Genomic DNA, 16,437 nt, shown 5'->3' with positions numbered 1-16,437 from the left:
TTTAGCATTCTCCTATTTTCCTTTTCACTGTTGCAGAAAAAAGCAGAAGCAGCACACAGAATTCTGGAAGGGCTGGGACCTCAGGTGGAGTTGGTAAGTCTGTCTGTGATTTTAACAAATATACATACAGTGTTTTTCTCTCTCCCTACAGCCGCCCCCACCTACCCTGCATGCTTCCTCCCCGCCCCTTACTTGCCATCCTTGGAGTTTTGGAGGGTAGCCAAGTGGGTGAGAAGGAGGTAGACTGACTCCAGCATCTGCATGATGGCGAGATCTGCAAGGAAGCCTCCCTCTGATTTGAGAATGGCCTGATTCTGGTGCAGGAAGCTTAGCAGACAGGGCCAGTGGGCTGAGAACACCTGCCCGGTGACAACAGAATGCAGAGGAAGCTGCCGTACATTGGCCCATTCACTCCAGTATGGTCTGCACTCGCATGACTTATTTTTGAGAAACCCATGTTGGGTCTTAGTAATCACAGTGCTCACAGACCGACTGTTGAACTATCTGTTCTAGGACCTTCCCTGGTATCGATGTTAAGCTTACCAGTTAGTATTTACCTGGGTCTTCCTTTTCCTTTCCCCCCTTTTTGAAGATGGGGACAACATTTGCTTGCTTCCAGTCTGTAGGGACCTCAACTGTTATCCAAGAACAGCCAGTTCTTTAGTACCCTTGGATTCAGCTCATCAGACCCTGGAGATTCAAATTCATCTAAAGTAGCTAAAGTACTACCTCTTTTCCTATCTTGGGCTGCAGCTCCCTCCTTACATCATTTATTCTGTTATCACCAGGTTGGACATTGCTTTCCTTTTAGGTGAAGACAGAAGCAAAGTAGGTGTTGAGTAGTTCCACCTTTTCTCTGTCCCCTAATAGCATTTCTCTGTCTTCCCCACACAGGGGATCTACCATTTCCTTGTTCTTCCTCTTATTTCGGATGTAGCCAAAGAAACCTTCATTCATAAAGCTCATTATGAGCTTTAGCCAGCCTGACTTTCCCCATGCAACTGTTGGCTACTCGTGTGTACTCCTCCTTTATGATTTCCCCTTTCTTCCATTTCTTATACATGCCCTTCTTAACTCTCAGCTCATCTGTAAGCTCCTTATGCAGCTGCACCGGTTTCCTTAGATGCCTCCCACTTTTCTTACTTTTGGAATTGTCTGTATTTGAGCCTTCAGTATTCCTCCTTTTAGAAACTCCCATCCTTCTTAGACTCCCTTCTCATTGAGTGTTCCTGATGACGGGATCATAGTAGTTCCTTCAGCATTTCGAAATTGACCTTTTTAAAGTCCAGAGTGTGTAGCCAATGCTCAGTTTTCCCTTGCCTCTGTATCCTGAAACCCAGGAAAACATGATCCCTTCTTCCCAAGTTTCTGAGTGCTTCCACTTCATCAGTAAGTTCCTTCCTATTGGTGAGGACCAGGTCCAAGATAGGTGATCCCCTTGTTGGTTCTTCCACCTTCTGGGAAATGAAATTGTCAGTGAGGCAATGGAGGAATTTGTCAGACCTTAACACTCTTGGCAAAGTTTGAGTCCCAACAGATATCGGGGAAGTTGAAATCCCTATGATTACTATTTCTCTCTTTTTTAATGTTTGGTAATCTGCTCTAGTAAGGCATCATCCAAGCCTTCAGTCTGGCTTGGGGGTCTATAGCAGACACCCACAGGAAGGTCACTGTTGTTTCTCTCTCCTCAATTTTTACCCATATACTCCCAGTCTGCTTTTCATGCTCCATGTCATGGATTTCTTCACAAGTGTACACATCCTTTATATATAATGCTGCTCCTCCTCCCTTCCTGTTCGGTCTATTCCTTTTGAACAGGTTATACCCCTCAATTCCTACATGAAATTTGTTAAATTTAGCCTGCCCAGTGGCTGCAGGAAGCAGCTGGATGTAAATTGCACAGTGAATTGTGGGCAGGGCTCCTTTTGGTCTTTGGCTGCTGCCTTTCATGTCCTGTCGTGACACTCTGGTTCCTGTCTGTGGTTACTAGGCAGCTGTGATGATGCCTTTGGGCTGCAGTACGTAAGCGACTTGCACTGTGGCTTATCACCCTGCCTATGAATGAAAGCCACCTGGAGTGCGCCTTCATAAATGGTATGAGGGTGATGGTGGATGTCACCGTGGTCTTTCAGAGTTTTTTAAAAATAAAAAATAGGCTGGTCTCTTTGGAGCAATTAAATCATTTCAAGTAAAAAATCTTTCCCAACCCCCTTCCCCGCTGTGGGCCTCCCATCCTTTCAAAATTAAACGCTACTGATGTCTTCTGTTGATTTGCTGGTGGGCCTCCTCTCCCTGACTGCATTCACATCCAGGGGGTGCTCTTCTACCATTTGACAGCCATGGCCCCCCCCAAAGAAATCCTGGGAACTGTAGTTCGTTAAGGGTGTTGCCAATTGCACCTCTTGGATGCGGTTTCCTAACTACTCTCAGCTCCCTTAACGAACTACAGTTCCCAGGATTCTTGGGTGGGGGGTGGAGCCTTGACTTTTAAAATGGTAGAAGGGTGCTTTCACTCTATAGTGTAGATGTGCCCCATTTTACAGTAGTCCATACAATGACAGCTATGTTAACATAGTGTGCTATTAGTTTATGTTGGTTGGGTCTGTACATAAAGTCAAATACCCCACAAGGATCACATCCCTAGTATTTACCTCTGTGGCTTTGTAGATTTGGCAGTTCAAGTGTGGAACATTGGTACTGGCAGTGTAGAACATGCCCACCGGCAAATCTCAGTTTGTTTGTTTTTTAAAGATGACTGTTTTAGTACTTAAGATTGTGGAGGGGAGAGTCTCAGCAGAATTTTCAGTGATTAGTGGGTGGGACCAGTGCTCATTATAACTCTTTGCCTCTCCTCTGTGATTGACAGAAGGTTAATTTGGATTCAAGTCACATTATATTTATAATTTCATTGTGAGTTGAAATAATTCATTTTCTTGGTGCAGAATTTGCATTTCACTGAAACAGATTTCCTTTTTAATTGTCTAAACCCTTCTTGTGGCTACTCCGGCACATGAGAGTGTGTTTGTTCAGATTTTGGGAATAACGTGCTATATACTCAGTGGCATAGTGCTACCCGTGCCCACGGCAAGCGCTTGGGTGCCTCCCCCAAAAAACAGGGATGGAGGTAAACTGGGAGATGAAGCCTCCACCTGGCTCCATCAAGAGGAGACTTATGACCTATGAAGCTGCCATGCCTCAATCCTGCATTCCCCAACCCTGTGCTCTCCGGGTGTTACTGGACTATAAATCCTACCAGCTGCACCTAGCATGGCCCAGTGGCCAAGGAGGATGTGCCTCCTTACAGATTAAAAAAAAACACAAACATGTTCAGACAGAAACTCCTTCTCTCTGACTTCCTAGTTTTCTGTTTCGTTTTTTAAATGCATGGGGGTTATTCAAACCGTAACCCATCTACCTGTGTGGTGTAGCAGTACATCCCAGGAGAAGCTGTGCCATTTGGTCTGCCTGGCTTCCACTCGACTCATTTTCAAACTTTCACTCTGAAACTTTGTTTGAGGAAATCCCCTATGCAAGTCGCTTTCTCTAGCTTGTGCTGGCCTCAACTTGCACAGCAGACAGGGAGAATTTGTCATGCTGACCCTGAAAAATTTGGGACATTCTGCAGCTTCCCAACTCATGACTAGTGTTCAACTCCGAAGGCCCTGGTTGCATTACTCATCTGGAAGCAGCCCAAGTATGGCCATAATTTTGATGAATGATTCATAAGCCAAGTGTTAGTCATGTCTGAGGAGGTAGCTGCTTAAGGTGGCCTTGAGGGCACTTTGTTTCTTCTCCTTAAGTGAGAAGGCCCAGAGAAGTCACTGAGCGACAGGATGTTTCCCCAGAAGGGCTTCAGTCTCATTCACACATTGGGTTGGTCTGGGCTTTGTTGTTTTGAAGATGCAAGAATCACACGGCTGCTCCACCTCCCCTAGGGCTGTCTTATTTTGACTTGCAGTGACACTCCAGCAGCAGTTCTGGCAGGTGTTTTAATAGTCAATATGTTTTGAAGTGCCAGTGCCAGAGATTGAACATGTAGTCTTTAGACATGCAAAATATCTTTCTGGGGGAAGGCAAGGAGGAGACAGCGCTCTCTCTCTCTCTCTCTCTCTCTCTCTCTCTCTCTCTCTTAAAAAACCAACAGAAACAGACCTTTACTGTACAGGTTGGTGTTCTCCACAGTCCCTGAATTCTGTTGTAGTACATGAAAGGAATTCAGCATTGAGTTGTCTGTGTTGAAAATACCACAAGTCTCTCTGTTGGTTTTGCTGCAACAAACTAACATAGCTGCCCACCTGGAAATTAGGGAAATAGATCCTGGGTATGTGTGTGTGCATATTTTTAAAGTTACTGGACTGTATTTACCTTACCTTACCGTTTTTTTTGTGGTTTTCCAATGATGTTTTCTTTATAGCTTTGTTGTTTTCTGTCTGAAAAATTAAACGGATAGAGAGGAGAGAAGTGGGGAGAGTCTTGTAAGAGTGGGTGGGTGTCAACAAACCCTTCTGCAGTATTGAAACAAAGCAATTAGATAAATTTCCCGAACATCGTCAGGATATGTGGGGGGAGGGAATAGATCCACTATCAAGATTAGATTCAAGGCTCACCCTGAGCAGCTGTTATATCTTGTTCCAGGTGAAAGTGAGTTTTAATTCTTGAATTGCTGAACCATTTGCTTTCTCTAGGGACCCAAATCACAATCCCTTTATGAAATTTGTTGTTGTTGTTTAAAAAATTGTACACTTTGCCCATTCAGCCGCATTCTCTGGGTGGTTCACAGTTTAAAATCATTAAATATAAATGCAGCAGTTAACATCTGTATCCAGCTAAGTTCTAATTAGAGTAGACCCACTGAAATTAATGGGCCTGCATTAATTCAATTTGTTAACAAATTAATTAAATGGGTGTACTCTGAGTAGGGCTAGCATTGGATCCAACCCTGTGTATGGCCAAATGTGATTTCAGGCTAGGCTAGGCTTTCTGATACATCATTGTCCTGATGCTTAGGTGTTTATTGGTCAAAAGAACATACATAAAGTATATCCCAGCTCAATGAGGTCTTTGGTCCATCATTATAGTTGTTGCTATTATTGTTTATTATTATTTATACTTGTTGGTTGCTTGTTACCCAAAGGTCTCTAAGAGACTTTCAACACATTTAAAAACACTACTATAAATTCACTATGCCATATAACAAACCTCAGAATACCATGGAAGAGCCAGGGCTCAGTTGCGGAGCATCCACATTGCATGTTGAAGGTCCCAGGTTCATTCTCTGGAATCTCCAGGTGGGGCTGGGAAGGTCCCCTCGCTGCCCAGGCTCCCATCCCAAATTCCCCAGCAGAGGCTCTCATGAGAGAGTAGAGATGTGAAGGCCCTGGAAAGAATTCAATCTCCACTGCCCCAAAATCTCCCTCTGCACCCCTCCCCCCAAAAGAAGGAAGATTTTGGGGGGGATGCATTGGGGATGGGTGGGATTATGAAATATTTTCTTTTGTTTTTTTATAGAATATTTATTGAAATTTTACAAAAACATAAGTTTAGAAAATACAAAGAGAAACATAGTAAAAGAAAAAGATATAAAAAACAAAAACATACAAAAATTCATAAAAAAAAATAAGAATAAAAATACAAAATACAAAAAAACCAGATAAATAAAAAAGAATTAAAAACAAATCCATTTTTTATACCTTTAAATTCGTTCGCTTGTTTCCTTGACCTCCTCACACCTCCCCTTTTTGTATTCCCAATTAAAATAATCAAGTCAGCAAATCCTTACCCTCTTTCATTTATCTTAACTCTATATCTTAACATATTGTACCTCTATATTTTCATCCTTTATCAATTCATTTTTGCATATTCTCATAACTTTGTTGCTAATGCCACTTATTTCCAATCCAACATCATTTTTAACATTCATTAATTTTACAGAGTTTCTGAAGATAGTCTTTAAATTTCTTCCAGTCTTCTTCCACCAACTCTTCTCCCAGGTCTCAGATTCTGCCAGTCATTTCCGCTAATTCCATATAGTCCATCACCTTCATCTGCCACTCTTCCAGAGTGGGTAAATCTTGTGTCTTCCAATACTTTGCAATAAGTATTCTTGCTGCTGTTGTTGCATACATAAAGAAAGTTTTATCCTTCTTTGGCACCAATTGGCCGGCTATGCCCAGGAGAAAGGCCTCTGGTTTCTCTAGCTTGGCAAATGAAAAAAAGACAAAAGCTTAATACTATTACTAATTTGGAAGTGGAAGGAAAGAATATTCAGAATCCTGTGGAAATTAGAAAATGCTTCCAGAGGTATTTTAAACAGTTGTATACACAAGGGCCACAGAAAGAGTTTGATATAGATCAATTTTTAAAAAGAAATGGATTACAAAAAATCTCTCAAGAAAATAAGATAATGCTGAACCACAAAATTACAGAACAGGAGGTAGAAGGTGCCATTCAGAATATGCAGTTGGGTAAATCTCCAGGGCCGGATGGTCTAACCTCAAAATACTACAGAGCTTTGAAAGATTGGCTAATTCCGCCACTGAAGGAGGTCTGTAATGAAATTTTGGAGGGGGAAAAAGCGCCAGAGTCGTGGAAGGAAGCCTACATTACACTTATACCGAAAATGGAGTCTGAGAAGACACAACTTAAGAACTACCGCCCCATATCCCTGCTCAATGTGGATTACAAAATTTTTGCTGATATTTTGGCTAATAGATTAAAAAAAGTATTAGTGGAAGAGATACATAAGGACCAAGCTGGCTTTCTTCCAGGTAGACACTTGTCTGACAATACGAGGAACATAATTAACATATTGGAGAAGTTGCAAGTGAACATTAATACTAAAGCTGTTTTAATTTTTATAGATGCGGAGAAAGCCTTTGACAATATTTCGTGGAATTTCATGAAGAAAAATCTTTGGGGGATGGGGGTGGGTCAAGGGTTTGAAAATGGTATAAGTGCAATTTATTCAGAACAAAAGGCTAAGCTAATAGTTAATAATGTGATGACAGAGGAATTTAAGATAGAGAAAGGGACACGACAAGGTTGCCCAATTTCCCCATTGCTTTTTATTTCTGTCCTGGAGGTTTTGTTAAATATGATTAGAAGGGACCGTCTGATTCGGGGTATTCAGGTCGGAGCCAAACAATACAAATTGAAAGCTTTTGCAGATGACCTAGTTTTGACGTTACAGGAGCCAGAATCTAGTACAAAAAGAGTATTAGAACTGATTCAAGAATTTGGTCATGTGGCAGGATTTAAACTGAACAAGTTAAAAACTAAAGTACTTGAGAAAAACTTAACACCGATTGAGAAAGAGAGGTTTCAGAAGGAGACTGGTTTAACATTAGCTAAGAAAGTAAAATATTTGGGGGTTAATATGACTTCTAAGAACTTAAACTTATTTAAAGATAACTATGAGAAATGTTGGACAGAAGTGAAAAAAGACTTGGAAATATGGTCAAATTTGAAGCTTTCCTTGTTGGGTCGAATTGCAGCTATAAAGATGAATGTATTGCCAAAAATGTTATTTTTATTTCAGTCATTGCAAATTTTGGACAGGATGGACTGTTTCAAGAAGTGGCAGAGAGATATTTCTAGATTTGTCTGGCAGGGCAAGAAGCCCAGAATAAAATTTAAAATACTAACTGATGCAAAGGAAAGAGGCGGATTTGCCCTGCCAGACCTTAAACTTTACTATGAATCAGCAGCATTCTGCTGGTTGAAGGACTGGCTGCTTCTTGAGAACACGGACATTTTGGACTTAGAAGGTTTTGACAACGTTTTTGGGTGGCATGCATATTTGTGGTATGACAAGGTTAAAGCACATAAAGCATTTAAAAACCATATTGTCAGGAAAGCACTGTCTAATGTCTGGATAAGATACAAAGACTTATTGGAAAATAAAACCCCAAGGTGGTTGTCACCAATGGAAGCGAAGGCTCAGAAAAAGCTCAATATGGAGGCCAAGTGGCCGAAATATTGGGAAATTTTGGAACAAGAAGGAGATAAACTGAAATTGCAGAGTTTTGAGAAATTAAAAGATAAAGTGCAAGACTGGCTTCATTATTATCAAATAAGAGAGGCCTACAATTTGGACAAAAAAAATGGCTTCCAGGTGGAAAAATCAAAATTGGAAACAGAATTGTTAGATCCCAAAACTAAGATACTTTCAAGAATGTATAACTTGCTGTTGAAATGGAATACGCAGGATGAAACGGTTAAATCTGCTATGATTAAATGGGCACAAGATATTGGTCATAACATTATGTTTGCGGACTGGGAACAGTTGTGGACCACCGGTATGAAATTTACGGCATGTAATGCCTTAAGAGAGAATATTATGAAAATGATATACAGGTGGTACATGACACCAGTCAAGCTTGCAAAAATATATCATTTGCCTGATAACAAATGCTGGAAATGTAAAGAAAACGAAGGTACATTCTTTCACCTTTGGTGGGAGTGCCCAAAGATTAAGGCTTTCTGGGAGATGATCTATAATGAAATGAAAAAGGTATTTAAATATACCTTCCTGAAGAAATATGAAATATTTTCTTTTGGAATGGTGAGCAAAATGTTAAGGCAAGGTGTCCAACTGATTTCTAGAACTATGCAGCAGGGATACCTTTATGTAAGACTGTGCACAGTATCAGATAAATACAGATCATTACTGAGAGTACAACTCTCAAATGCAAGCGCAAAATGCAATTTCTGCCATTGTCACAAGGGGAGGAAAGTTTCTTCTAGAAAAACCAGGGGTGGGGGTGGGAAGCTTGACAATTTCTGTAAATTTTACATCTCTACGTGGAGAGTAAGAAAGCTTTTCTCAAGACTTGCAATGCTGCAGGGCAGGCTTATAGGTACAGAACGCCAAAGTGAGTTTGAGAACTGCATCAAGGATTTGAGACCATACAAGAGCTGCAAATGTGTCTCGACTATTAGCCGCTCCCCTTCTGCCAGCTATTAAAGGCAAGATGTGGCCTGCTCACTCGCAAGGCTCTTTCCTCCTATGGCACTGGAGCACTTGAAGGCACGCACTCCTCCAAATGGGATCATGGATCTGCTCTCAGTGGTGGAGGCGACTGAGTCTTTGTCAGCAGGACAGAGGTCATCCCCCATGACTCCGACTCCTCCTCTCGGCTGGTTGATATCTTTGGTCATTGCTAGGGAATCTCACAGCTCCCTGGCTGGTGGCAGAATAGGGAGCCAGCAGGACGGTCTCCCCTTTCGTGCCCTTGAAAGGTGTAGAAGCAGGGCACCCATCCTCCCTCCCAGGCCCCAACCCCAGCCCTAAGGCAGCTGGGATTGTGGGGTCACATCACCCTCAAACCCTGAGGAGCTGCTGCCAGTCAGTGTAGACAGTGCTGTGCTAGATGGATCAATGACCCAACCTAGTATAAGGCAGATTCCTATGTTCCTAAGCATGCTCTGCTTGGACTGAGTCCTGCTGCTTCCTTCTGAGGGAAACTGCTCTTTAGCGCTCAGTTGGAGCAAATGACAATTCAGGTTTCTCATGAATTGCCATTTGTTCCATTCAGTTGCTGAAGAGCAGGTTTTGCCTTGGAAAGGAGCAGGGCAAGGGGAAAGCCCCTCAGACCTGTGCCTAGAACGCGTGGGTCAAGCAGAAAACCACTTTGACCTGTGCTTTCTATGCACAGAAGTGTGGATGAGCCTTATGTGGCAGAAGCTGTCCAGCATCTCAGCTGCATCTTTGTCAACTCTGCTTCCTGAGAGTCTTTTAAAACTGGAAATGCTGAGCACTGATTGTGTGGAACCTTCTGCATGCAAAGCTTGTTCTTTACCACTGAGCTGTGGAGGTTGCTCTGTCCTTTGCAGCCACACTCCCCACATCCCCGGCCAATCCCCTGAGTTCCCATGTGTGCGACGTGAACATTTTCTTCCACAATAAAGCGAGTAATAGCCTGCCCCTCCCCAGCTTGCTACTCTCTGCTGTGTCGCACATGGGGCTCCTCTGGAGTTACGTTGCAAATTGCTTGTTTCTGAACAAGCTTGCTTTTGAACAGTGTATTCTTAGTTCTGCAGTGACTCAGGCAGGCAGCACCTTGGGGAAGAAAGTAGAAGCGAATGGAGAGGAGAAGCATCTCAGGTGACGGTGGAAGGCTGTGGGTGGGCAGTGGAGCAAGTGGGCCTTTGGCACTGACATTTGGAGTTGTGGGGACTTGGCTTACCTTCAGCTCCCTGGGAGCCAAAGCTCATAAGCAGTACAGGGTGCCTTGCTGTCAGCGCTCCATAATTATGATATGATTTACACTTCAAATTTCCTTTTTCTTTTCAGCCACTCTACAACCAACCTTCAGACACAAGGCAATACCATGAGAACATTAAAATGTAAGTACATGGCAATAAAGTCCTCTTCCATCTCCGTCTCTCTACCGCCTCCCCGCCTTCCTTTCAAAGGTCTGTGCATTAGTGAGATTAAGGCAGGGGGAGAAAGAGATTCTTTGCCCTTCCTGCCTCAAATCTCTTCCTCCGCAGCCGAGACAGAAAAGCAGGAGGGGACATCTCTCCTGTTTGCCCTCGTGCTGCGTTTCCTGCTTTTGAGGCTTGAAGCAGCAAAATGTCCTAAGTGGTTTGTCATTTGGAGTCAGCGGAGAGATGGAGCAGGGGTGGCTGGAGTGTTGTGGGTAATTGCTGTGGAAGGTGAGGGAGGAAAACAGGAAGGGGTGTGATGAGAAGGGAATTGGGGGACGTTCGTGTGCCTGTGTTTGGATGGGAGATTTGAAACGACCTGAAGATTCAGGGCAATTTTTCACCATCCCTGAGCAGTTCAGCAAACAGCATTCTGCATTTGCACAGAGCTTGTGTGGGGTGTCTGTAAAGGATCCTGCACTAGCCATGGGAGCAAGGTGGCTTTGGTCAGCACATCCAGAAGATTGGGACGAGGGGAGTGAGGCCAGGTCCCTTGGTGCTTAGGTTGGAAATTCCAACCTGACCCAGAAGTTATCCTGAAGTGAAGCCTTGCAACTTAAGTCTAGTTTCCTGTCCTTTCCCCAAAGAGAGCACAACCACAGTGTGTCATCTTACAGCAGATCAGGTGTGGGTTTTGAGTTGGTGTAGATCATCAGGCTTCCTCGACCTGGCCACGTCTGGATGTTTTGGACTAGAACTCCCATCATGCCTGATCTCTGGCCATGCTGGCTGGGGCTGATGAGAGTTGTTGTCCAACGAAGTCCACTGAGTGCCATGCTTTGGAAGACTGAGCCAAACTGTAGCGAAGGGTGTGTGTAAAAGAGAGAAACAGACAGACAGAGAGGAGGGGAGGGAGCTGGGAGCAGTGTGCTTTATCTCTGTTGTTCTGGTTCCATCATTGCATTAATAGTTTGGCTTTCCTGATACATATTTGGTGTTTGAAGCAAAGGAAAGGGTGGCACCTTCCATGTACAGAAGCTGACAGAACTGGCAAGTGACAGGAGAATACGCTCAGTCGTACTGAGAGCAGCAGGCTAACATAGAGGCCACATGGCAGGCTGTGTGCGAGATGCATCTCTGTCTTCCTGCCACTGCCACCCCTCAGCTCCCGCTGCTTGAGTCAGCTGCCTCGCTTTCCTTAACAGTTGTGCTGGCCCTGCTTTGGCTATAATGCTCCCTGGATCTGTTCATTATTGTGGGGACTTTTAATGTTCTTCCTGGTGTTTTGTTATTAGCTTTGGGTTGGGATGGCTGACCGAGTCCCAATATGTGTTTTTGGAAGGCTGGGAGTTGTTGGGTTGGATGCTGACATTCACACAGCAGTGGGCAGAAGGAGGTTGGGCTTCCATGATGGGAGAAGGACAACTGTGAGGGCCTTTCTTCCGCCTCATCTGGGGCGGCCTAGTAGGCTTGTTGGCAACCTCCTGCGTTTGTGGGTGCTGCAGGTTAATGTTACGCCACCAATAATAAGATCATAAAATCCAGGAATTGATCCAGAATAAGCAAAACTATTTCTGCCATGCATCACCAGCTGGAGGAGGTCTCCTGTTGTGGACCTACAGATTTCAAACCTCGCTGCAGCCAAGCCTGGAGAGGTGGGGTGACGGAACAAACCAGCCCCCTGCCCAAGTTCTCTAGTTCCTAGGTTTTGAGTGCTTCCCCTTCAGGCGGTGTGTATGTGAGACAGTATTGAAGTTCTTTTGGTGCACCAGATGCCATGCTGCCCAGGAGGCTCCCCTGCCAGAGCTGGCCAGGGTGGTCTTCGGTGTGGCATTGCATTTCCTATATTTATATTCTTCATGCCTTCCATCATAGATCCCAAGGTGGCATATACCAGGTACTGACCAGATCCACACCCACTTAGCTTTAGCAGGGTGGCGGCTCCTTATGCCTTCATGCCAGGGCTAGGCAACCTAAGGTCTGTGGGCTGGATCCGGCCCAGTCGCCTTCTCAGTCCGGCCCACGGACGGTCCGGGAATCAGTGTGTTTTTACATGAGTAGAATGTGTCCTTTTATTTAAAATGCATCTCGGGGTTATTTGTGGGGCATAGGAATTCATTCTCTCCCCCCCCCCCAATATAATCCGGCCCACCACATGGTCTGAGGGACAGTGAAAAAGGTTGCTGACCCCTGCTTCATGCCATATCCTGGGACCCTGAGATACTGGTGCTGAGGCAGTGTGCATGCCCTTTCCCACCCCCAACCCCAGACCCTGATAGGTGCAGCTCAGGATTTAAAGGCCATTTGTCACAGTCCTTGCGTGTTTCCTAGTGGCTCACCTCATTGGATAGCTTAAACACGGTTCTTGTCAGCTGTGGGTATCATTCAGGAACGCACTGAGGAGAACATGATGGTAATGTATATCCTCTGTGGTCCCCTCTGGAGGACTGTCCCTTGCCTGCTCAGCCACAGTGCAGCTAGAGGAGGGAGTGTAATGCTATCGCCCTAAGAACAGCCACAGCAGACTTGTATTGCTGCCCGGAGGCTGTCAGCCCAAGCCAGTGAGTGAGGAGATAAAATCGGAATGGACTGCTGGGTTGGCATTTGTGGCCCTGTGCAGCTGAGACTTGGCACAGCAAACCTGGAGGGGAACAAACACCAGAAGCTGCCTTATATTGAGTCAGCCCACAGGTCTGCCTGGCTCAGTATTTCCATACACATTTTGGCAGCAGCTTTCCACCTGCCATACCTGGAGTCGTACCTGGAGAAGTTAGGGCTTTCTGCATGGAAAGCAGATACTCTGCCACTGAGCCTAAGGCCGTAGTTGGATTGAGAAACAGCATTGAAGACTGCGAGAAGCCCTTGCCAGCCCCCAACCTCCTTTTGCCTCTTATCTTTGGCTTCTGCGGTCTCAGTGCCGCACAACTAACAAGGACTAGGAACTTGTCTCTCTGTGTGTTTAACTAAAATGAAAGAAACCATAGGGTTGTATCCAAATACGATTTACTCAGTGAAGTTAGCCATCTCCACCAGTTTTAATGGGCATACTCTTGTGTATGGTTAATGTTACCCTCGGAAGGTAGCCCACCCCTGATTTAAGTCATGCAATCAATTCTGAGGCTGCCCAGGCAGCCTTTGAGCCCAGAAACTCCTTGTCCTCCTATCTGTTCCCTCTCCTTCCTTCTCCTCTCCCCTCCTTCCACTGCTACCAAGGTACGCCATTGTTGCATTTTTGTGGGCCTGGAGATGTGATGATGAGTCTCCATTCTGGCATGTCATTCTTAACAATTGGCCCCATAAGGCTGCCCTCTCTTCCTGTGCACAGTGTGCCCTTTTGATCCACGTAACCAATGCCTGGATGTTTAATGTTTCTGCCTTTTAACAGTGCACAGTTAAAATTAATTTCATGCCCCAGTTCATTCCTGCATCTGCAATTTCAGGAGCTTCTAAATCATTGCATTCAGCTCCCTGGGAGACCAAGATGCAGTGTGGCTTAAAGAGCTTCACTGTGACTTTGTACATTAGCTGTGGTGGTAACACAAGAAGCTGCCTTAATGTGAAATCTGGCCTCTAGTGAGTCCAGCCCAGCTTTGACACTGTTTTGACTTTCAGTGGCTCTCCCAGACCTTAGGCAGAGAGAGGCCTTTCCCTTCCTTGTAGCAGAAATTGGGTTCAGGGGAATGCCTGCCTAAACAGGTATGTCTTTGGGAGCTGGCAGAATGCCAACTCTGATGGAGGCTCATCAGTAATGGCATCCTACCAGCTCCTGAAGACTCATCTGTTTAGGCAGGTGGTCCCCTGAGCTGAATTTATTGATCTAGCTGTTCTTTCCAAACTGTTGGGCTTTTTGATTGATAGTTTTATTGTATATTTTAATTAAGGATGTTTTGATTCCCCGGTGTACGGCTATTGTTAATTTTAATTATATCTTGATTTTAGAGTTGTAAACTGCTTTGAAGACATTTTTGGCATGTAGCCAGGGCAGTGTATAAATTAATAAACAAATAGCATGGGATCCTTTAGCACAAGGATGGGAAACCCATGGCCCTCCACACATTGTCAGATTCCGGCTCATGTCATCCTGGCTGAGGCTGATGGAAGTTAATGTCCAGCATATGAAGAGCCACCTGGCTTTGTATTGTCCACACTGAGTGGCAGCTCCTCTCCTGGGCTTCAGGCAGGATCTCTCCCAGCCCCACCTGGAGATGCCAGCAGGGATTGAACCCGGGACCTTCTGCTTCCAAGGCAGGTGCTGCAATCCCACTGCTACCAACCCCTCCTTGGGCTATAGCTTCAAATGCCTTTAGCCTGGAGTGACCCTAATGAAAGAGCTGGGCTATAAAAGGATTGCATTTCTACTGTTTTCAATTATTAAAATCTTGCTTTTGGAGGCTTTCTCCTTCTTTGACCTTTTTGCCTTCTCTTCTCTGTAATACACTCTGCTTCATGCTGAAGGTATGCAGCAAGTTGCCAAGGTGGCCACATACTAGTATAGTCTTCTTGGGTGCTTGATTCCCTTTCCCCTTTTAAACACAGCTGGCAACCTCCTCAATTAAAAATTCTCCCCACGTCCCTTTTCTGCTCCCTAGCATTCAGAGTTTCCCATTCCGTTATTGTGAACTTGCAAGAAAGTGTTTGGATGAATTATTTAAATGCTTGAGAAGCATGTTGCTGGCCTTGGTGGTTTCCTTCTCCCTCAACCCCTGGCTCCCAAATACTATGTACCATTCCCTCTCCCCTGCCCCACCTCAACCCAAGTGGATGAAGTACCAAGAACTGTGGCGAGCAAAGTATGAGTAGGAATATAGGAAGCTGTTTTACAACAGGTCCTTCTACCTGTCCCTCTAGCTGAGGGGTAGTCAATCGCTTTCCAGATTTTGCTGAACTACATCTCCCATCATCCCTGGCATAGGGACGTAGGAAGCTGCCTCATATGGAGTCCGATTCTTGGTCCACCTAGCTCAGTGTTGTCTACACTGATTGGCAGTAGCTCTCCAGGGATTGAGAGGGGAGGCATTCCCAACTCTAGCTGGAGATGCCAGGGATTGAACCTGGCACCTTCTGCTCGCAAAGCAGCTTCTCTTCCACAGAGCCACACCCTTTCCGCATATTCTATGAGACCAACACAAAGGGCTGGACCATTGGCCAGGCTGGCTGGGGCTGGTGGGAATTGGGAGCCCAGTAGTATCTGGGGGGAGCCAGTTTGGCTTTGTGATCCTTCTTTAAACCAGAGATGCCAGGGGTTGAACCGGAGACCTTTTGCATGCAATATGCAAACTCCTGCCACTGAGTTGCAGAGCACCTCTGACACACATGTTGGTGACTTGTGGAAGGCGGTTGTTAGTTCACCACACCTCAGCCACTGGGATGTCTCAGCAGAGTCTTCAGAGATTTCCTGCTCCAGCACAACAGCTTCTTCCAGAGTCCCAGTCGGGGGAAAACTCCTCTGCCACACAGCTAAAAGTAACGGAGTGTTTCTGGTCTCCAGACACAAGACAAAGCTGAACACTGCTATCTACTATATACAGATCTTCTGGTCTCTGTAGTAAAGATACATAGGTACAGAGAGATCCGCTAACACTGTCACCATGCTAGCTAACGCTGCTCTGTAAAACTCACAGCCTCTTCCCCGGACTCTCACAGATTCAGAGTCAGACCCTGACAGCAAACAGGGCAGCACCAGGATTTGCATCAGGACCCCCATGCATACAAGAACATAATGAAGGCAATGCCCTAGAGACCATTATACCTATCTCTGCATTCTTGAACCAAAGGGAAGGTGAATGACTTAGCAAGTCGTACATTCAAACTATGCTCTGTTGCTGTGGTAACCCAGTGCAACTCAGAACGTCCAGCAGCTTGGGGGATGTGCTAACTCAAGACATGGACCAAGCACCCATGGATCACATTATACCACCAACTGAGAATTAAGCTTCTTCTCTAAAATGCAAACCAAATGAAATTACCCTCTGTTCCTGTTTACTGGGGCTGCCTCATTCCATCCAAACCCGCCAGCACAAATCTCTTCCTAGACTGGAAGGGCAAGGGCAAGTGGGTTGCTCCTCTTCA

The 16,437-nt window shown here is 45.0% G+C and overlaps 1 protein-coding gene across 13 annotated transcripts in view; it reads left to right on the top strand.

Annotated features, from left to right (window-relative positions):
* Window positions 1-16,437, top strand: part of NCOR2 (nuclear receptor corepressor 2) — a 359,439-nt gene that overhangs the window by 161,391 nt on the left and 181,611 nt on the right. For all 13 annotated transcript variants that reach the window (XM_053369224.1, XM_053369223.1, XM_053369214.1 and 10 more), the window contains exons 7-8: window positions 37-93; window positions 10,295-10,347. In XM_053369224.1, the coding sequence (XP_053225199.1) occupies window positions 37-93; window positions 10,295-10,347 (110 nt within the window). The remainder of the gene's footprint in view (window positions 1-36; window positions 94-10,294; window positions 10,348-16,437) is intronic.

This window comes from Podarcis raffonei, chromosome 16 (assembly GCF_027172205.1).
Source record: "Podarcis raffonei isolate rPodRaf1 chromosome 16, rPodRaf1.pri, whole genome shotgun sequence".
Lineage (NCBI taxonomy): Eukaryota > Metazoa > Chordata > Lepidosauria > Squamata > Lacertidae > Podarcis > Podarcis raffonei.
This window is presented reverse-complemented; position numbering and strand designations above follow the sequence as displayed.